At 39.8% G+C, this 18,612-nt stretch overlaps 1 protein-coding gene across 3 annotated transcripts; it reads left to right on the forward strand.

Annotated features, from left to right (window-relative positions):
- The first annotated feature begins 1,107 nt into the window (after positions 1-1,107).
- Positions 1,108-17,909, forward strand: bnc1 (basonuclin zinc finger protein 1). Of its 3 annotated transcripts, none has more exons than XM_088640759.1 (6): positions 1,108-1,348; positions 3,092-3,160; positions 11,305-11,407; positions 11,505-11,740; positions 12,699-14,653; positions 14,842-17,909. In XM_088640759.1, exons 1-6 carry the CDS (start codon positions 1,334-1,336, stop codon positions 15,524-15,526), a joined length of 3,063 nt encoding a protein of 1,020 aa, XP_088496885.1. In that variant the 5' UTR covers positions 1,108-1,333; the 3' UTR covers positions 15,527-17,909. The 3 variants fall into 3 exon arrangements, with proteins under 3 accessions (XP_088496885.1, XP_088496886.1, XP_088496887.1); XM_088640760.1 differs by having other exon boundaries at positions 1,109-1,348; positions 3,069-3,160; XM_088640761.1 differs by lacking the exon at positions 3,092-3,160 and having other exon boundaries at positions 1,109-1,348.
- Positions 17,910-18,612: the final 703 nt, after the last annotated feature.

An 18,612-nucleotide genomic window follows, 5' to 3' on the forward strand; every position in this document is an offset into this window, starting at 1 on the left:
CCATCCTGAGGTCCATTTGGGTACTCTGTTATAAAATTAAAGGGCTTTTTCCCCCTTATGTTAAAGAAATGTTCACTTACTTAATAGATGACATTCTTGTGGTCTCATTGGACTAATAGAATCTTTTATGAATAGTACCCAGAATTATTTTTTTGCCTAAAACTGTATTGTTATATATTTTTCCTTTAATAGGTTTATATAAAAATGTTAAAAATGTGTATTTATTGACCCAAAAGCAACATCAGTAAGAAAGGCTGGGAAGGACAGTGTGTGGTGGATAGTTTTCCTAAACACATGTGGCCTTAAAAGAGCCCTGTTCAGAAGTCCCTGTTCCTTAGAAAAAGCAGACTACATTCCTGGCAGCACAAGGTACAACTTGTTATTGAGGCTTTGCACAGATTGGTATTAAGGAAAACAGACACACACACACTTGTATTCCTGTATTTATGGGGACTTCCCATTGACTCCCAATTTATTTTCATTTACAGTTCTATACTCCACTGAAATGAAACTCGACACAGTGACAGTCGACCCAAAACAAATAATTCTGGTATTTTTAAATTGACGAGCAAATGCCGTTTGGTTTGGAGGTGAAAAAGTCATTTGCAATTGCAGTATGGGTCCTCATTGTCTGTTTGTCAGGATGTACTGCCTTAGTGGGGATATTGTCAGATTTTGTCAGGTAAACATGCCTGCTCAGACACACACACACACACACACACACACACACACACACACACACACACACGCACGCACAACAGCAGCCCTGCGCTGGGGCGAGCACTGAGCTGAGCCGCATTGATTTAATGCATTACTCCAGCAGCTCGAGAGGAGAGGTAGAATCTCTCCAGACTGCATTAGGAGTGCCTCGAGCCTTTGTGATTCCTTTTGATCAAATCTCTGTGAAAGATGAGTGTCATGCCCTCTTCCAGCCAGCTGTGAGGGGACTGCCCTGTGACTCGGGGGGGCGAGCTCAAGCACGGCACGCTGGGGCTCCGAGGGGAGAGGCAGCTCCAGAGGTGAGATCCAGGCTCAGCCTCCCAGCACCGGAGGACTCCGAGTGGGAGGATCCCGTTCCCCTCCCCTGTGCACAGCTTGAACACACAGCACATCTTGAGTAGTTTAGATCCAGACGAGAGAGAAAAAAAAAGACAAAAAAAGGTGTGTGTGTGTGTGTGCTCGCAGTGCGCGTGTGTGTGTGTGACAGACTGTGAGACGGTGTGATGGTTCTTCTTGCCGTAATACTTGTACAGACAAGAGAGTTTGAAGCATTTCTTTTGTAGGACTCGTAGGGAATGGCAGACTGTATGGTTACTCTGGAAACATCAATTTAATGAGAATGTCTGAGGTAAGAAAGGCACTTTGTTTACATGTCGCTGTTGTTTCGCGTCACATCAAGGTGCTCCATGTAATTTGTGTGCGTTTTTAAATAATTGATACATCATTTTAACTAGTTAAACATCTTTTACCTTTTAAAACCAGCTGCGGGCTTCAGAAGGTTTAGAGATTCTGTTGGACTCAGGATTTAATTGTTATTTTTTTTCTAACTTCATTGGAACTTCTGGTGTCAGAGTTTGTTGTGCACATGAACCATGATGGGTGTTGGAATTTTTTTCTTAAAAAAAACAGCATCTCCAAAAAAAACATCAACTTTTGACACTAGATGTGATTTCAGCCTTAGGTGTACTCAGCCAGGATCGGTGTGATTGTCCCTACATGTCATGTATGCAGAAGAGGCAACTCCCAGCAAATACACCAATAACTTAAAAAAAAGAAAAAATATGCAGGAGACAACTGCTGTGAGCAGTTTTGTAACACATTCTTTTGCTGTTTTAGAAAACCTGAAGCATATATCTTTATTTTCAGCAAATGTGTCACTGGAAGCTATCAATAAACTTCTGCAGCAGTTTTTCTTAATAATTATTTAATTCCTTTTCATTGTTGCTACTGGCTAGCACATCATATAAGAAGCTTATGGTACAGTGGCTTGTGGCTCTTTCAGCTCCTTACTGCCCGGTGTCTGTTGGAGGGTAATTTTACACTGATGTAATGTTTTGTGAAGCCTTAATGAAACAATTAGGAGCTCGTTAATCTCGGCCACAGTGGCCTCTCAACGTGGCATAGCTGTATATTTCTGTCCAGGGTAAGTTTATTTTGCAATATTGCATAAAATTGTAGGTTAGAAAATATTTTTGAATTAAGTAACATGTAAAGATACACATTAAATAGTTTTAATTTTTATATTTTTAGCTGATTAGAGGAGAATGAATAAAAAGGATTTTGTAAGTAGATAATAAATGTTACCCAGAAGAATACTCCACAAATATTGTGCACTTTTACCAAAAAGATTTTCGTCTATAGTTTGCACTGAAAAAAAGACTGTTTAGAGCTGTGTTCTTAGTTGATAGCTCCCAATCTGGAAAATTGAGGTCAAGAAATTGAGTTTATAATAGTGTGTTTTTAAAAACAGGAGTGATACCATTTGTACAGTAGACAGAGATAGGCAAGGAACAAAAGCACTGCTAATGTCTCAGTTTACTGGATTATTCACACAGACGGGGAAGCTCCACAGATTGCCACACACATGTGGCGATTTTGTCCTTTTTTTGTTGACAAGTCACTTTTGTTGTTTTCAGCTAGGTTTTTTTGGTCTCTCCCTGTTCTTTTGGTTAACTACAGTACCTAGCCCCCTTAAAGCGTGTGGGCCGACAGTTTGGCTTGTCTTTCTCTGTGCTAACTCAGTGTTATGTAGCACAGGCCCTGAGGCGTGTTGTGTAGCTTTGTGCTCCTGCAGCCTGTGAGTGTAGTCAGCTTCATTAGTTTCATGATGGTACACCAGTGCGTGGCTGGTGCTGCAGGCCCCTTCCAGCTACTCTCAGAGCAGGATTCGCACTGCTTTGGTTTGGATAAGCTTGCAAGGATTTGTCAGCCAGATGTGACAAGATTGTCAAGAGGCAAGCAAAGAGGGAGATCTGATATTAATCAGCGCATAGCTCGGAGCCAAACTTTCTCAAAACGCAGTGTACTAACATGTTCTTCTCATTTACTGCTTTTCTTTGTGGTCTCAGAGCTGCCACTGTCTCATTTTTAGACTGTTAGACTGGAAGCCGGTAAAACAGCTCTTTACATGTCCAGAGCAGACCCTCTCATGGAGAAACAGGTAAAGCTGAAATACTTTTGTTTCTGTTTAAGTTGCCTCATGATCGTATTCTTGTGAAGTCTTGTAGGGTAGTTCAGGATTTTTGTTACATTGAAGCAGCTCAGTGAAATGTCAGCTTTTTCGGTAAAAGAGTCACTATAAACAAAGGCATTCGGAAGTGGTGAGTTGTCCGTTCACTTTTTAGAATTTTCTTTTCTACACTGATTTTGAGCATTGTTGAAATTTTCAACTCAAAAAGTCATTTTCATATCTTTACTTGTGTCCCTGTGATAGTAACTGGCAGAGTGTTCTGTTTCATTGAATCAGTATGTTTAACACATTTAGGAGCTAAGACTGTTTTCTAAGCACTAGTAATGTCCACAATCAAAAGTGAAGTACTTGTCCTGTTTTTTTCCACATTTTATGTAGTTTTTGGAAAAAACACAAAGGTGTTTTTCAAAACCAGATTAAAAGCTATAAAATGTTAATTAGAGTAGTTAATTGCAAAGAAATGCCTTGTGTTTTACTGTGATAATCCTTTATCACACCCAAATCAGTCTGTCTTTAATGTCTGAATCGTATTGAATGAACTACATGTGGTCTAGAAACAGACATACTGTACAGATATAGTACAATTGGGGCATTTAGGATAAAGCTTAAACACTGTTGTAGTTATGGGTTTAGTTCTATTTTTTTCTTGTCCAACCTTAATGAGACGCCGCCTTCACTGAGGAAACACTCCCAGTATTCTTGTATGGAGAGGAACAATATTTCCGAAAGAAGCGAAAAGGACATGTATCAAGATATTACCGTTTAGAATACAACAGTGCTTCTATTCGTCACTTTTTAAGCCTTTTGGTTGCTTTAATTTAGACTTCGAATTATTTTTTCATACTATCAGTTTACTCAAATATATTTAGTTTTTCCTCAATCAAAAAGTGTACAATTCAAATTGAGTTTAAGGATTTCACTTGCTACGTTAATTTGTCAGGATTGTTTCACGAACCACAGTTAAACAATTGAAACTTGCCTTTAAAGACATTGTCATATGTGGAATCAAGTATTAAATTCTTCACCTTTGAAAAGGGTTTCACACAAGCGACATTTGTATTTCCAGTTGTCATGTGATGGTACTGTATGCCTGGGTTCATGGGTATGATTTGATTTATGTTTATCTTTCTGTTTTATGTACATGTGGCTTTTTAAGCATGAGAAAGTATTTTGCACCAGGAAATCTATAATCCCTAATCCATGAATTGTACTAGATTTGGCGCAGAATGATGATTTTTGTACTTTGCGTAGTGCCTGTATTCCTGTAGCTCATGCTACTACAGGGACATGTTGCTTAATTAGAAGAAGGTGTGTGTGAAGCTCTGAATGCTCAGAGGGACAGTGATTTTTAAGGCAGAGATGCCAGTGCTGAAAGGGGTTTTAAGAACGAAGGTGAAAACAGTTGCTATTGATCCGTTATCTCAGTCCTGGTTCATTATCTCTTCTGATCCTATACACATTGTATCACTTAAGCAGCAGAAGGACTAGCACAGAATCTAATTAATAACAGTTGCTGCTAATTAGTGACAGTCTGAAAGATTTACTGTAGAAATGAGCCACGCTGAATCGAGCAAGATGGAGTGTTTGTTTTATGGTATAAGGAAGGAGAAAGTGGTATTAAAATGTTATCTTTTTCTGTTACTTCATTCCTTATTCCTTGGCTTCTTTGCAAGAGTGTATCGTTTGACCTGTGTGTGATTTTTATCAATTAGTCACTGCTGGAATAAACGCTGTTTTCCACTCCTACACAGTCTGTCGCAGTAAAGGGAGAGTACAGAATGATGTATATCTTACTGTCCTTTTTATTTCCTTAACAGTTAAGGTCAGTAATGAAAGTCCTGTTTTGTGTGGCAGGCTGTACCAGGCATTTTTGGAGCTGATTTACTTAACAGTAAATTTTTTATCTAGTCCATTCTCTGTGTCAATTAACAGCTGTTCAGTCTTGTGTATTATTCAAGCACATCTGTTTAGTCTATGAAACAGAATTCATTGAACAAATCCCCATTTAATTTCCCTTTACCTTCCCCGGTATGTTATAGTTTTGACCCCAAGTGACATGAGACTGGGTTCCTCAATTCCGCAAAATAAAATTGGTCTGGACGGTTTGACACAACTGGAAGAATAAAGCTGAAACAGAACTCCTGTTCTGGAAGTGGAGATGTGTTGAAATGTTCTTTTGGTAGTAGACATGGATGTGAATGACACAGATTCTCCTCATGAGTTTGGGCTACATCCTGTCCCTGGTATTATGGCATTATTACACTAATATAGCGTCTCAGGAGTCAGCTGTAAGTGAGGGCGGTCGACAGTACTGTTTAATACATACAGTAGCACATCCACAATGTGAGGAAAGGTACATGAATGAAAAAATAATGAGCGTGTACAAATGTTTCCAGACGTTCCTTGCTTAATTCTAAGTCAGGACTAATTTATTGATTAGGAGGCAAAGCACAGAGTGAGAAGTAAATGGTGAAATTAAGGAGCACAGGGTTTTTATTCCCTCCCAGAGAACACTTTGGTCCTGAAGAGGTGAGGTCTGTTTCCTGGCGATCGTGTTTGGTTCTGCCTGTTTCTGTTTTTCCTACTTATTGGAACCACGGATGTTTTGCTGTATGAGCAGGGGCTGAGACATGTGTCTGGGCAATGGCTTGCACAAGAAGCCTCCCCTCCTACAGATGCATGTTATCACTTAGGTCTGGTTGTCCTGGTATGCTGCTGCTGCTTTCACAAACTCCTCCAGCCTGCTTACTCAGACAGATCGGCCAGCTCTCCTACAAGAACAGGGCTTTCATTTTAACTATAGCTAAGGAGCATTTAATTGGGACAAATGACTGTAAACTGTAGTGAGACTGCAGATTTACTGCATTGTAAGTGCACATTAGACACATTGAGACTACAATTACAGAGCAGTTACAGTGATGTTACACTGCATTTAGAGGGGGTTCCAAGCACCAGAGAACTAGTATCACTTCAATGCAATATAAATGCAGTATAATTACAAATGCATAAACACTAGTTTTTACACTGCCTTCAAGGAAAAATCATTTTTCCGTACAGCATTTTAAACCCTTAGAACATAGCTGTCTATGGATGTACAGTATGATGTGCCATGAGAAATATCTGCAGGAATTAATCTGATTTAAGCAGTATTCTCAACATCCGCTTTACAGCTGTCAGGTTGGGTTTATTGTTTGTATGTAAAAACCTTTTGGCGTGGTTTTTTCACAGTGTGGTTGAATGAGGTTAAGTTGTTTGACCAGATGTGATTGTACCCTGCTATGGCAGATAAGAAGCACAGTGTGTTGCGAACAGCATATCCTCCCATTTGAACAAATCAACCACATTTCTTTATTTAAATGAAATATCTGACATCATACTGTGTTGTGTGGATTCTAGCAGCAAGATGAAAAGTGGAATGTACAGAGAATTTGTTCAATTTTTTTTCCAATGGAATTGCCCAAGTTTTAAAAAATACTGGAAAATACTTTGAATTTAAAGTACTGTTTTTGACAACTAACCGTTCTTCCTAGTATTGTATGAGACTTATGTTTATGTACTGTATGAAATTATAGAAATCTTTAATCTTCTGACATTGTCTATTGAAAATTTTCTTTGCTTCTGAAAGTTAAATTTACATAACAAAAAATTTGATGATAAATTAGGTTTAATTTTTCTAATTTTTTAAATACTGTATATTGTGTTTTTTTTATTGCCATATTTGTGTAATATTTTGTATTGGGCTTACACTCTAGCTACACTGAGGTTTGCTTCACAAGTGGGAAAAAAAGTCTTAATTACAGGATCTTTTCAAAAAGAGGTCTTTATCCCAGCTATTAATAATGATTAATAACTATTAACCCACATCAACTGGGCCTATACGAAATTTCTAAAGCTTTTAGCTTTAGTGAGAAGTTTATCCATTTGGGTCTTCTTTTGAGAAGCCATAGAATCTTTTGTGCAGGAATAAAAATCATGTGAAAGTGAGGCCACAGAGAATCCTCCAGCAGACGAGCACCTCTTCACACATCTGCTTTAGATTGCTCAGGCCATGGAACACAATTTCTGGGAGCTGAGTGACAGCATTAACAATAAAAAATGCAGCCAGATTTTCCATTGATTTTTTTTCTCCCTCTACATTCTCGGTGATACATTTAGCTGTAACATTATGGGTTTTCAAACCAAGGCTAAATAACTGTAAAATACATTATCTTTTTTGTCAGTGGCCGTCTTAAAAATACTTCTTTTAGAAGAGCCACGAAATGCCATTTTTTTATGCCTCTTTCTCTCCCTCAAAAAAGAAGGGGACACTTGCTCCAGGTCACGCAGAGTGCATTAATTGTTGGTGTACCTTCACTGTTAAAATATTGTACTTTCAGACACCGAAGCAGGCTTTACAGTAGGTTATTCTTATGCATACTTGCATGATCTGCCTGTTGCCATTGGATTCCATTAAAATATCACTTCCTTTAAGAATTAGTGTAAAGACAAATGGCTGGTGTGTGCTTCACTGTACTTTCTATGACATAGTACAGTATGTTTCCAGCCACACTTTTTAAACCAGCTCATTGTGGGCCATCAGAGGAAGGCATATGTGAATGTCTTTGTTCTGCAGTGTTATAGTCTTGTCCCTGGACCAGAGAGGGCTGCTTTTGCTTCCTTGACAGAAGCCGTCCGAGGTAGACAAGGTAGACATGACCTTTGTCGCTGTTGTTTCAATTAATCTTATTTAGGCAATTACAAAGGATTAAGGAGGGATTATTATTATATACATTTAGACCTCCAGTCTGCTTTGCTCAGCAAATGCCACGGTCATATTAAATACATAAATGCATTTTTAACAAACACTTAAATATAAAATCTCTCAAAGCTAAAACAATACTTCAGCTGTTGACAAAAAATTGGGTTTGTTGGTTGAGAATAGTTCTTCGGTGCTTCATTTTGAGCTTTGCATTGAATTAAATACACAGTGATATGGACTACTTTCCTGACTGCAAAGGTTACATTTGGCAGTCATAAGGAGTTCTAGTCCCTTGAAATCACATGCCAAACGGCCTCACAGGGGACGAGTAAAAAGAAGAAATCTTTTTGTTCAAGAACATGAAATGAATAGTTAATTAAGAAAAATTGCAGAAACACAGAACGGTGGCATTTCCACATCTCTCTATCCTGCAGAACTGATTGAGATGTATATTGAATGTAACAGCAAAGGAACTGTGTGTGTGTAATGGGATTACATTAATTGGACCATGCTCGTTTTGTGCCTGATAATGATGGGGATTTAGCTGCTTTAAGACTCAAGGTTTTACACATCACTTTCTTCTTTTTTTAGACTCAAAATCAGGTGCCTTGCTGTTACAGGAAAGTCAGTATTAAAGTATTTCTGGCAATTAAACTCCAGCAGGAGTCATATTTGATTAATAAACTAGGAGGGTCCACTTTGCTGTTGAGTTTGTCTGCTTGAGGGTTATTCATAGATGTAAGCATTCTGAAGCATGTGGAGCATACTGTACATTATTGATTTACCTAATGCAGGGCTAGTTTGCTTGTAGGATTAAACTAAAAAAATCTGAAGATTACTAGCATAACATTTTTTCAAGTTTAACATGCCTTGTAATTCTGTTTAAGACAAGCGGTCTAATGCCTTTGTTTAAAGCAGCCCTATCTCCATGCCTTTTGAAGCGAGTAAGCAACGCAAAAATTAATTGAATAAGTCGCTTTGAGAACTTCCTTCTATTTTGTGCTTCATGCCTTTTCTAAACCGCAAGATAACATAGTGGGTTTTAATTACGAAAGAAGCAACAAGAACATGTAACAAGAACTGACTTTTGGAAACAAAGTAACAGAAATTACTGACTTACTGTACATTAAATCATGTCATGAGAAATAGGAAATTTTTCCTGGCACTGCGTTCTTCATCCTCAAGAAAAGCTGTGCTAGTTAGGAAAATAAAAGGAAGATTAATATCAAACTCACTCCTTTCAATGGAACAGAATCTACAGTAGCAGTTGATAGATGTACAGTATATATTGTAATGTTGGGTATGACACATTATGTGAAATGAGAAGACTTTGTTTGGGGTGTATCAGATTTAAGTGTTTTGAGTCAATCTGATGTGACAGAAGTACAGCAATAAAACAGTGCATATGGCACTGATCACGCTGAATGTGCGCATTAATGTCTTTTGACTTCCATATAATACAGCACTGAGTGCCGTATCATATTTTATTAAGCTGTTGGTGGGTTTAGTACATTCCTGCAGCTCTGAGCTGCACATTGCAACTTGTCATGGGTTACAGTTAGGATTTTTTTTTCCATGACAAGTTCCCTAAAATATTAGGGAGCTCTGGCAAGGGATCCCTCGATGTACTGTATACCCAGAGAGAAGCTTCAAGATTATAATATATTGATCAGAAAATGGCAGTGAAGTTAATCCTCCATACTGTGGGCTCCTCTGCATAACATAACTATCCAGAAAGCGGGCAAACTTGTAGAGCACTCTGGATCCGCTTCACTGGCACCTCTGTGCTTGTGGCACGTATCTTTGTCACTAGTGCCAAAAACACACCCTGGAAAGGCACATTTCTTAGCTGGCATAACAGCTGCACAGCAGGTCCCTGGTGGAAATCTCTCTTTTCTTTACATTCCTGCTTCGGAGAGCTACTCCATTGAGTTACACATATTTAAAAGTAAATAGTGGCTTATTTAAAAACTTAGGACAGCTGCAGTTTCGCAGCCCATTACTAATGTGTGTGTAATTTCATGTTACAGTAAATAGATACCATCCATAACTGACATTCCAATAACAATACCATTTGCGAAAGTAATAATAATGAGTTTGGAGCCGCTACCAGAATTCTGTGTATGCCTTTAATTAATGGTCTTGGAAAAAAAGATGAAAAACAGCCCTTGTGATAACAGCATACAGTATGCTATGAGGTATGGCATTAAGGGCTGAGTTTTTCTTACAAGATGGAGATAGACCTGACAAGCTCTTGTGAGGGAACAAAGAAAAGAACATCTCTCCAAGCCCTTATGAGGCACTCTCCTTCCACTCGGAAGGCCTGTCACCCAGCAGAGAGAAGCCTCGTTAGCCCAGCAGATTCTCATCCCTGCATACAATAAAATTACTTTTGTCCCATAAGTGTGTGAAGCTTTGGTGCCTTCAGAAAGCTCTTGTGGGACAGGTGTGCTCCTGGAGCCTGGCTCCTTGCAGCTGTGTACAGTAACGCCACCAGGACTCGCCAGAGATACCTGCTGTGTCTGCTTTGACGTGCTCTGAACATACCCAAGACCAATGGAGCCCTTCCTTATTCCTGATCTCAAAATTCAGCAAATAATAATTTTTCTATTGCAAAGTCGCAAGAGACTGCAATTTTTTTTCCATTTAAGCGAGAAGGGGAATTCTTCAAATGTATTTTTAAATAAATGTCTTTTTTTCCCTATAGGACCAACTAGGTGTTACTAGGGTGGAAATCAGGATTCTTATTATACAGAACAGAATTTTCAAATCAATTAGTACCAACCATTCAGACAACCAGACAGTGGTCCTAATGACTGAGAAAATTGTACTATTATCTCCATTTCCTGTGCTCTTTTTTATATGTCTGTTCAAAAGATGTATGCTACTAGATAAGTTATGCCTGTACACAAAGGTAGTATCTCTGAATAGTGCCTGTTTGATTGTTTGAAAGAGAAGAATTTAACAGTCTGGGTTTGCTAAGGACTTTCCATTCTCTTTCATGTATTAAGGATGTGGAATCTCCTGCCATAATTCTGCCGTACATGTATGCTATCATATTGCAGTTCATTACTGCCATTTTGGGAAGAGAAAAATATTCAAGTTGCAAGCAAAGACTGTAAATTGATCTATTCTGGAAATTGCCGCCAAACTTTGCAGTGTAAATATTGCTCCAAGCCTTAAATCAAAACCTTTGATCTATAATGCCAGAGGTACAGTACCAGCAATTATGAGATAATGTATTGCATTCTACAGCTTCTGAGTACAAGGTGCAGTAGCAGAAAATAGGATTATATAGCATTTTTATTTATGATTCAAAGTACCCTTTGTTATTAATACCCTGGCCATTAATGTTTTTCCACTCTCTCTTCAACAGGTAATCTGCTGCACCTTGGTAAACTGCAACTGTGAGTGTTTCAAGCCAGGAAAACTCAAACGGAGGCAATGTGAACAGTGCAGACACGGATGGGTAGCACACGGTGCGTGGAGTGCGATGGCAATTTCGTGCCACTATCTATGATTTTCTTATTCTGCGTGTACACACATGAACTTTTCTTCTTTGTTCACGTCTTCTAGCCTTAAGCAAGCTGAAGGTCCATCACATATACCAAGGAAGCCAGGTGGAGATCGTTCACTCCAATGTGGTCTTCGATATCTGCAGCCTAATGCTGTACGGGACCCAGGCAATTCCAGTCCGGCTGAAGATCCTGCTGGACCGCCTCTTCAGTGTTCTCAAGCAGGAAGAGGTCATCCAGATCTTAAATGCACTGGACTGGACATTACAGGACTACATCCGAGGATATGTTCTTCAGGTACCTTCTGTACATTCAAGCATACAGTAGGTGCTGTATACTGTCAGGACCATTAACATGGGTTATCTTCCAGTTGTGATCAGAATGAGGCAAATAATAATGATAAGGACTGAGAAAGATAATATACTGGATTCAATTTCTTGGTGACGTCACATGCTAGCTCTCTCCTTGTTGTTTAAGCCAACAGTTTCCTATGCAAATTGGTGGTGTACAAAGCAACATGTATCTATTCCTGGATTTCTGCACTGAGTAGATGTTAAACTGGGGTTTTAGATGTTTTAGTTCATGAACAATATTATAACACACCCATAATATTACAATAGTAAGACGGAGATCATTTTTGCTTCAGTTGCGGAGTCTTTCCATATGAGCAACCCTGAACAGGCCAGGATGGAAATGATAAGAGTTTTACGAGATGGCGATGTTGAGCCACCACACTGGCCGTAGCTATTAGTAAAGCATGAAATATTCAAGACATTACATTTAATTCACGTTAGCCCCTCTTATACTGAATGCAAAATGGGAAATCTCGGCAGGCCATCAAACACATGCTGTATGATAAAATATTTATTACAGTTATAGCACAAAGTTCACTGCCGCTACACTTTCAAAGAAGGGTACCACTCATATGTAATTATAGCTAGGGTGAGCAAGACAGTCAGAGGATGAATCTAAGATCATCTGCTCTCTGATCTTTGTTACTGTACTTCACAGATAACTGGATTTTGAGTGAGAAAATCCACATGATTTAAATGAGGAAAAATTAAGATAAAGATGAAACACTAGGGTACATTAATTAGGTTTCCCTTTTCCTTTTATGTCTACACATCTCACTGTATTTAGAAAAACAAATTCAGTCAGCTTGGGGAAACAGGGTATACTCTAATGTAAAATTCTCACGGCTTCTAATTCAGAGTTACACTGCACGTAATTCTGAAATTGTTTGTATTTTTTTAAGGATGCAACTGGAAAAGTGCTGGACCGCTGGGCCATCATGACCTATGAAGAAGAGGTAGCGACTCTGCAGCAGTTCCTGCGCTTTGGCGAGACCAAGTCCATAGTGGAGCTTATGGCCATCCAGGATAAGGAAGGACAGGCAGTCATTGTGCCCAGCACCAGAACTAATTCTGACATTCGGACATTCATAGAGAACAGCACGCAGCGAAGCCCTGGCCTTCCCCCTAAAGTGGAAAAAGCCAGTGCTAGCAACGTTCACCACTTCGAAAGCTTCATCAATAACATGGCCTTCATGCTGCCATTCCAGTTCCTCAGCTCAGTCCCCGCGCCTCTCATCGGCTCGTCGCCAGCTACCTTTCAGCTCGAGCACAGCCAGGGGAAAGAGCCGAAAGGTCGACCGGAAGACCTGGATCCCACCACCGAGAGCAGCTTCCTCGGCTCCGGCTCCGCCTCCTTCGCCTCAGACTGCGAAAGGCACGGCAACCCCCAGGAAGTTTCCGCGAAAGTCGAGGCTGGCGAGGACTTTCCCGCCAGCGACAGTTTCTCCGACACCCCTTCGACTCCCTGCAACGCCTCCCTGAGCTCCGACATGTCCCAGCTGTCGCCGGAGAACAAGCTGCGGTCGCTGGAGAAGGCCGCCAGCAGCTCGAAGAAGGGCCGCGTGTTCTGCAGCGCCTGTGAAAAGACCTTCTACGACAAAGGCACGCTCAAGATCCACTACAACGCTGTGCACCTGAAGATCAAGCACAGGTGCACCATAGAGGGCTGCAACATGGTCTTCAGCTCCTTAAGGAGCCGCAACCGCCACAGTGCCAACCCCAACCCCAGGCTCCACATGCCTATGAACAGAAATAACAGAGACAAGGACTTAAGAAATAACCTAACAACCGCTGAAACGCCGGAAAACGAAAAACGATCTGAATTCGGTGCCATCACAACCACCGACAACCGGTCTGTTTCCAGCTATATTATCCCCAGCACAGACTCAAAGCTGCAGAACAACTTCCCGAATATTGGGCAAAGTGGCATACTGTTTCCCAACCTGAAGACTGTGCAGCCGGTTCTCCCCTTTTATCGTAGTCTAGTCACACCCGCAGAGCTTGCTAACACCCCAGGTACTTTGCCTTCCTTGCCTCTGATTTCTTCGTCTGTTCCTGTGCAGCCCCCAGCAACAGAGCCTTCCTCTGAGCCAATACCAAAGAAGAAATCCCGCAAGTCTAGCATGCCTATTAAAATAGAGAAAGAAGCCATCGAGACTGTGGGCGAGCTCAGCGAGGGCAGTGGCTCTGATGATGAGATTCCCCTGCAGATGAGAGACAAAGATGAATCTGAGAGTGGCAGCACCACATGTGAAAAACAAGCACCTGTTAATAGAGAGGACAGTGGAGTCATTCAGGCCGCTGACAGAGAGAATTCCGCAGCCTCCGTGCACGGGCAGCTAGACACAAATTCGAATGTAGTCGAGCCCACAGGTGAAGAGCTAGAAGGTGGATTAAAGAGCTTGGAAAAGGGAGCTAGGGGCACACAGGAAGGACCTGTGATTGCATGCGCATCCCCCTTTGACAGTAAGCAAAGAGAGCATTACAATCTCATCAGAACATTGCCCGTACCTGAATTAGAAAACTGCTCCGACAAGCAGTCAGGAAACATGCTTTGCGATGGTGAATTTGTCAGCGAACACAGGACGCAAAACGGGGGGTTGTTTCAGTTTTTAACGAACAGTAAGGACGCACCAGCTTCAGGCACTGATGACTCCAGCAGTGCCATCCCTACCATGAACCCTCATGTGGTTTGCCTAGACAAAGACATGCCCCATCACTGTGAGATCTGCAATAAAACGTTCAAAAACCCGTACAGTGTCAAAATGCATTATCGAAATGTGCACCTGAAAGAAATGCACATGTGCACAGTTGATGGCTGCAATGCAGCCTTTCCATCTAGAAGAAGCAGAGACAGGTGAGGCACGACCCCCAAAAAACGTAATTTGAAGCATGAGTTTTTAAAAGCAGGGCTAAAGCCAATTTGTTGAAAGTAAAACTTTATTTTCCAAAGCTTTAAAAAATATACATGTACTGAAGTTATCGTAGTTGTGTGCTTCTGTATGTGAGGCCATTTTTGTAACTGTCCCATTTTGTAACCTTTAGGCACAGCGCAAACCTGAATCTGCACCACAAGCTGTTGACCAAAGATCACTATGGAAGTTCAAGCACAATCTTCTCCCCCTCCTCTCTCTGCCGAGACATAACTAAAGATTTCCGCCAGGATTTCCCCTTAAAGGAGCACATGGGGCAGACCTCTGTGATCTTCAAAGGAAACAACCGAATGGGTCTAGTTTTCCCCATGAGTAAGATGCTAGAGACCAATCTGGACCCCCCCAAAGAGAGTGGCGCAGAAGAGGAGGCTGTCCTGGATCTGAGCACCGCGTCGGTCATCAAGGCGGGGAGCAACACGCACCCCTCGTGGGATTCTGATGGGGGGAGCGAGGAAGGCATTCCCATGGACGACAGCGACGAGAGCTGTGACGGCACGAGTCTGGCAGCCAGCGGGGGACTCCAGCAGAGGTGGCCTTTGACTGACAAATCCAGCGACTGCCTGACGCAGCACCTGCCAGGAGGCTCGCCCATAACTTGCCACTTATGTCAGAAGGTGTACAGCAACAAAGGGACGTTCAGGGCTCATTACAAAACCGTGCACCTCCGCCTGCTGCACAAATGCAAGGTGCCAGGGTGCAACACAATGTTCTCATCTGTGCGAAGTCGAAACAGACACAGCCAGAACCCGAATTTGCACAGGAACCTGAGCACTAATACGTTGAATGAGCAGGAGTAGGCACAGAGAATTGTCCATTCATTGCTATTCACGAGGATTGTTTCTCTTAATTTTCACCCAAACGGCTTGATATACAGCACTCAGTTCTAGCTTTATGCTCTTTTTAAATTCTACATCTAGAGAAGTGTTAATTTGATGAGAGGGTTATTGCATGCATCTATTGTGAGTAAAAAGTCTATATTCCTGAAACAATGATCCGCTCGTCTGTGGCAAAAATGTTTGAAATGAATTGCCCTCAGTCCAAGGTGACTATATTCTTGATTGATGTTAGCAGCCATGTTTTCTACAATCACTTCTACATTTTCACCATGAAAATATTCTCTGGTTTGGCTGGACTTTCTGATAAACACTCACAATAGAATTCACTAAATCAAACAGCAATAGTTTTGATGTATTACAATGAAATATAATGAGTGGGAAATGGGTGGAAAATGCTTAGATATAAAATCTTTATAATTGAAAATGCACTTTGTTAAACATGATATATGTAAGATTCTACCCATTTTAAGTAAACGAGAAGCATATGTTTAAAATGCGTTGTATGAACCAATTTACACTGTAAATACATAAATGGTAGAAGACATAAATCACTTTTGGCCACATGCTGTAATTTAGATATTCCGATGGTAAAATGATTTAAAATTCATACAGAGCTAAAGATGAGTAGATAATGAATATATTATAGAAATACCTCAAATCTGATTAATTGGGTATTGCCCAAAACATGACGTTTCTTTTATGATATATGTTGTTATAACAGTAATCAACATCAGTGTGTGATTTTATTTTTCCAAATTGAAATACAACTTATTTCAGAATCCAATCAAACAGCTTGACGCTCCTACAGTAGTCTGTCTCCATTGTTGCTTTCTATGCACTTATTTAAATATTAAGACATCACTTGCCTTATTCCTCATAAAGAACAAATTCCAATCAAAATGATATGTCTTTTTTTGGACATAGAAGGTGTGAAATATTTTCGTCCTATCTGTATTACATTTCAATTATAAGTTGTGCCAAGCAGAATAGTTTGTGTTTTTGTTAGTGCTGACTGTATCTAATGTCCATTTTGTGACCTAGGTTTTGTTTTTCATTTTTAATATGTGCAGCAAAAACAGCTGTGAATTTTAGGTTTTGTGGCATTCCGATTCTAGAAATGTTAGTAGATATTTGTAAAAGTGTAGTGAACTTGCTGAGTAAATTATTGTTCGGTATTGTCTGTATTCATGTTTTGTTTTATGTTTTTGTTTGGAAGGCTAAGGTTGACCAAAGATTTATCTCTCATGAGATATGTAAAAAGCTCTTAACATGAAGTGAGCAGTATTAAGCAGCCCGTTTAGACAATTTAAAATGTTTTCAGTCTGTTTAAAAATGCATCAAAGGAGATATTAAAAATTAATTGTTTGGGCTCTATTCAGGAAGATATAATCTGTAAGTTATTTAAAGAATGATGTAGATTTCTTCAGATCCTGTTATATAAGTAAAGCAGAGTTTGAAATTATTTAGACAACTGTACACTGGCACTGATTCTTTCAAGGACTAGAGCATAATGTAAATGGATCCCCTTTCTCATGATCGTTGCAGAGATATTAATCGTTTTAGTGTAAGTTGTAAACACATTAAAGAGTGAGTTATGTAACACTGTAAATGCATCTGGAGTGAGAATCTTTCTGATTGTGCTTTAAGCATTGTACTGTAAATGTTTTGAAGACATGAAACTGTGATGATCGCTGTCTTACACTGAGAGAACATTCCTTAAGTAACTCTTAACACTAAAGCTTTGTGAACAGAGCTCAAAGTCAACATGTGGTTACAAAGGACTCGTGTCCCAGTCGAGAACTGGAACTGAAATCTGTCGAATTGTATATTTTGTGAATAGGGAAACATGCATACTTCTCTCAAAGAAACCAAAAACAATCTTATACTGTATCAAAAGTACTTTATATTGGATGTATTATTGTCTACTTCTGTCATGGTAAAGAATTTATGGTGTTAAAGATGGCCAAATATTTCTCACATCAATTGTTTATCGTGCCTCGGTTATCTATGTTTTGCAGTATGTTAAAAGAGCACTGTGTTATTCCACATTTTATCAAGATGGACTGGAACAGATCTCCAATACTTGGTCAAGTTGTGAAGTTTGGTCAATCCATTGTCACACATTCTTTCCTAATTGTTGTAACAGTATTCATTCCTGCTAAGTTAAAAGCCATATTTGTTTGCATGCTTTTGTTTTGTTTAAATATCTGTTATTCCTCTTTATTACAAAAATGTTGTTTTATACAATGTGCAGAGGCAAATTGATTTATACCAGAAAAATCACAACAACTAAAGAAATGGCTGTAATTAAAGTGTTTAATAAAAAAAATGATCTTGCAACTGGGCCGTGTTTTCAGATTAGTTTTGAGCCTTGACCTGTCGCTCACAGACATGAAGGAGCAGCTGTCGGGCAGGGAACATCATGGGTATTGATGTGTGCAACTTGCTAAGGGAAAGACAGTTCTGTTACAGTGGAACAAGTCTATTCATACTCTAGGGAGAAGAGGGGAGTGAATGAAAGCTCACCACTGCTTCAGTAGTCTTTAAACTTGCATGAAATAACTGCTGATACTTCACAGCTTAAATAACAACAATAGATACCGTGCCATTAAATCCCATTGCATGTATTTAAAATTGATTAAAATGCTTCTTGCAAAGATAATCCTTCATGAATTACAAACTGAAGACAGTCAGTCAGAAAACCAACACCAAATACTACAACAGTTTTCTTAAAAATTATTATATTTAGGATAATTTTTATCTCAAACATTTTTAGGACCAGAGAAAACCTCCCCACAGGCCTGTCCTGTGTTCTGTACTCTCTATCAGCCCATTTTTAAAATGCATACTGTACAGTGTGGTGATTTTGCCCACTAAATATCTGAAATATACTGAAAGAGATACTAAACAGAGCTTGGCTTTTTGTAAATAATATGAGATACTGACAAACAGTAAAAGACTTTTTGTTTTGATGATTATGATTTTGCAAATTGTATCCCGAACAGATTTGAAAGCTGCAAAGCAGTGCTGCACAAAAGCTGGAGAAC

This window comes from Lepisosteus platostomus, chromosome 7 (assembly GCF_059453375.1).
Source record: "Lepisosteus platostomus isolate fLepPlt1 chromosome 7, fLepPlt1.hap1, whole genome shotgun sequence".
NCBI lineage: Eukaryota > Metazoa > Chordata > Actinopteri > Semionotiformes > Lepisosteidae > Lepisosteus > Lepisosteus platostomus.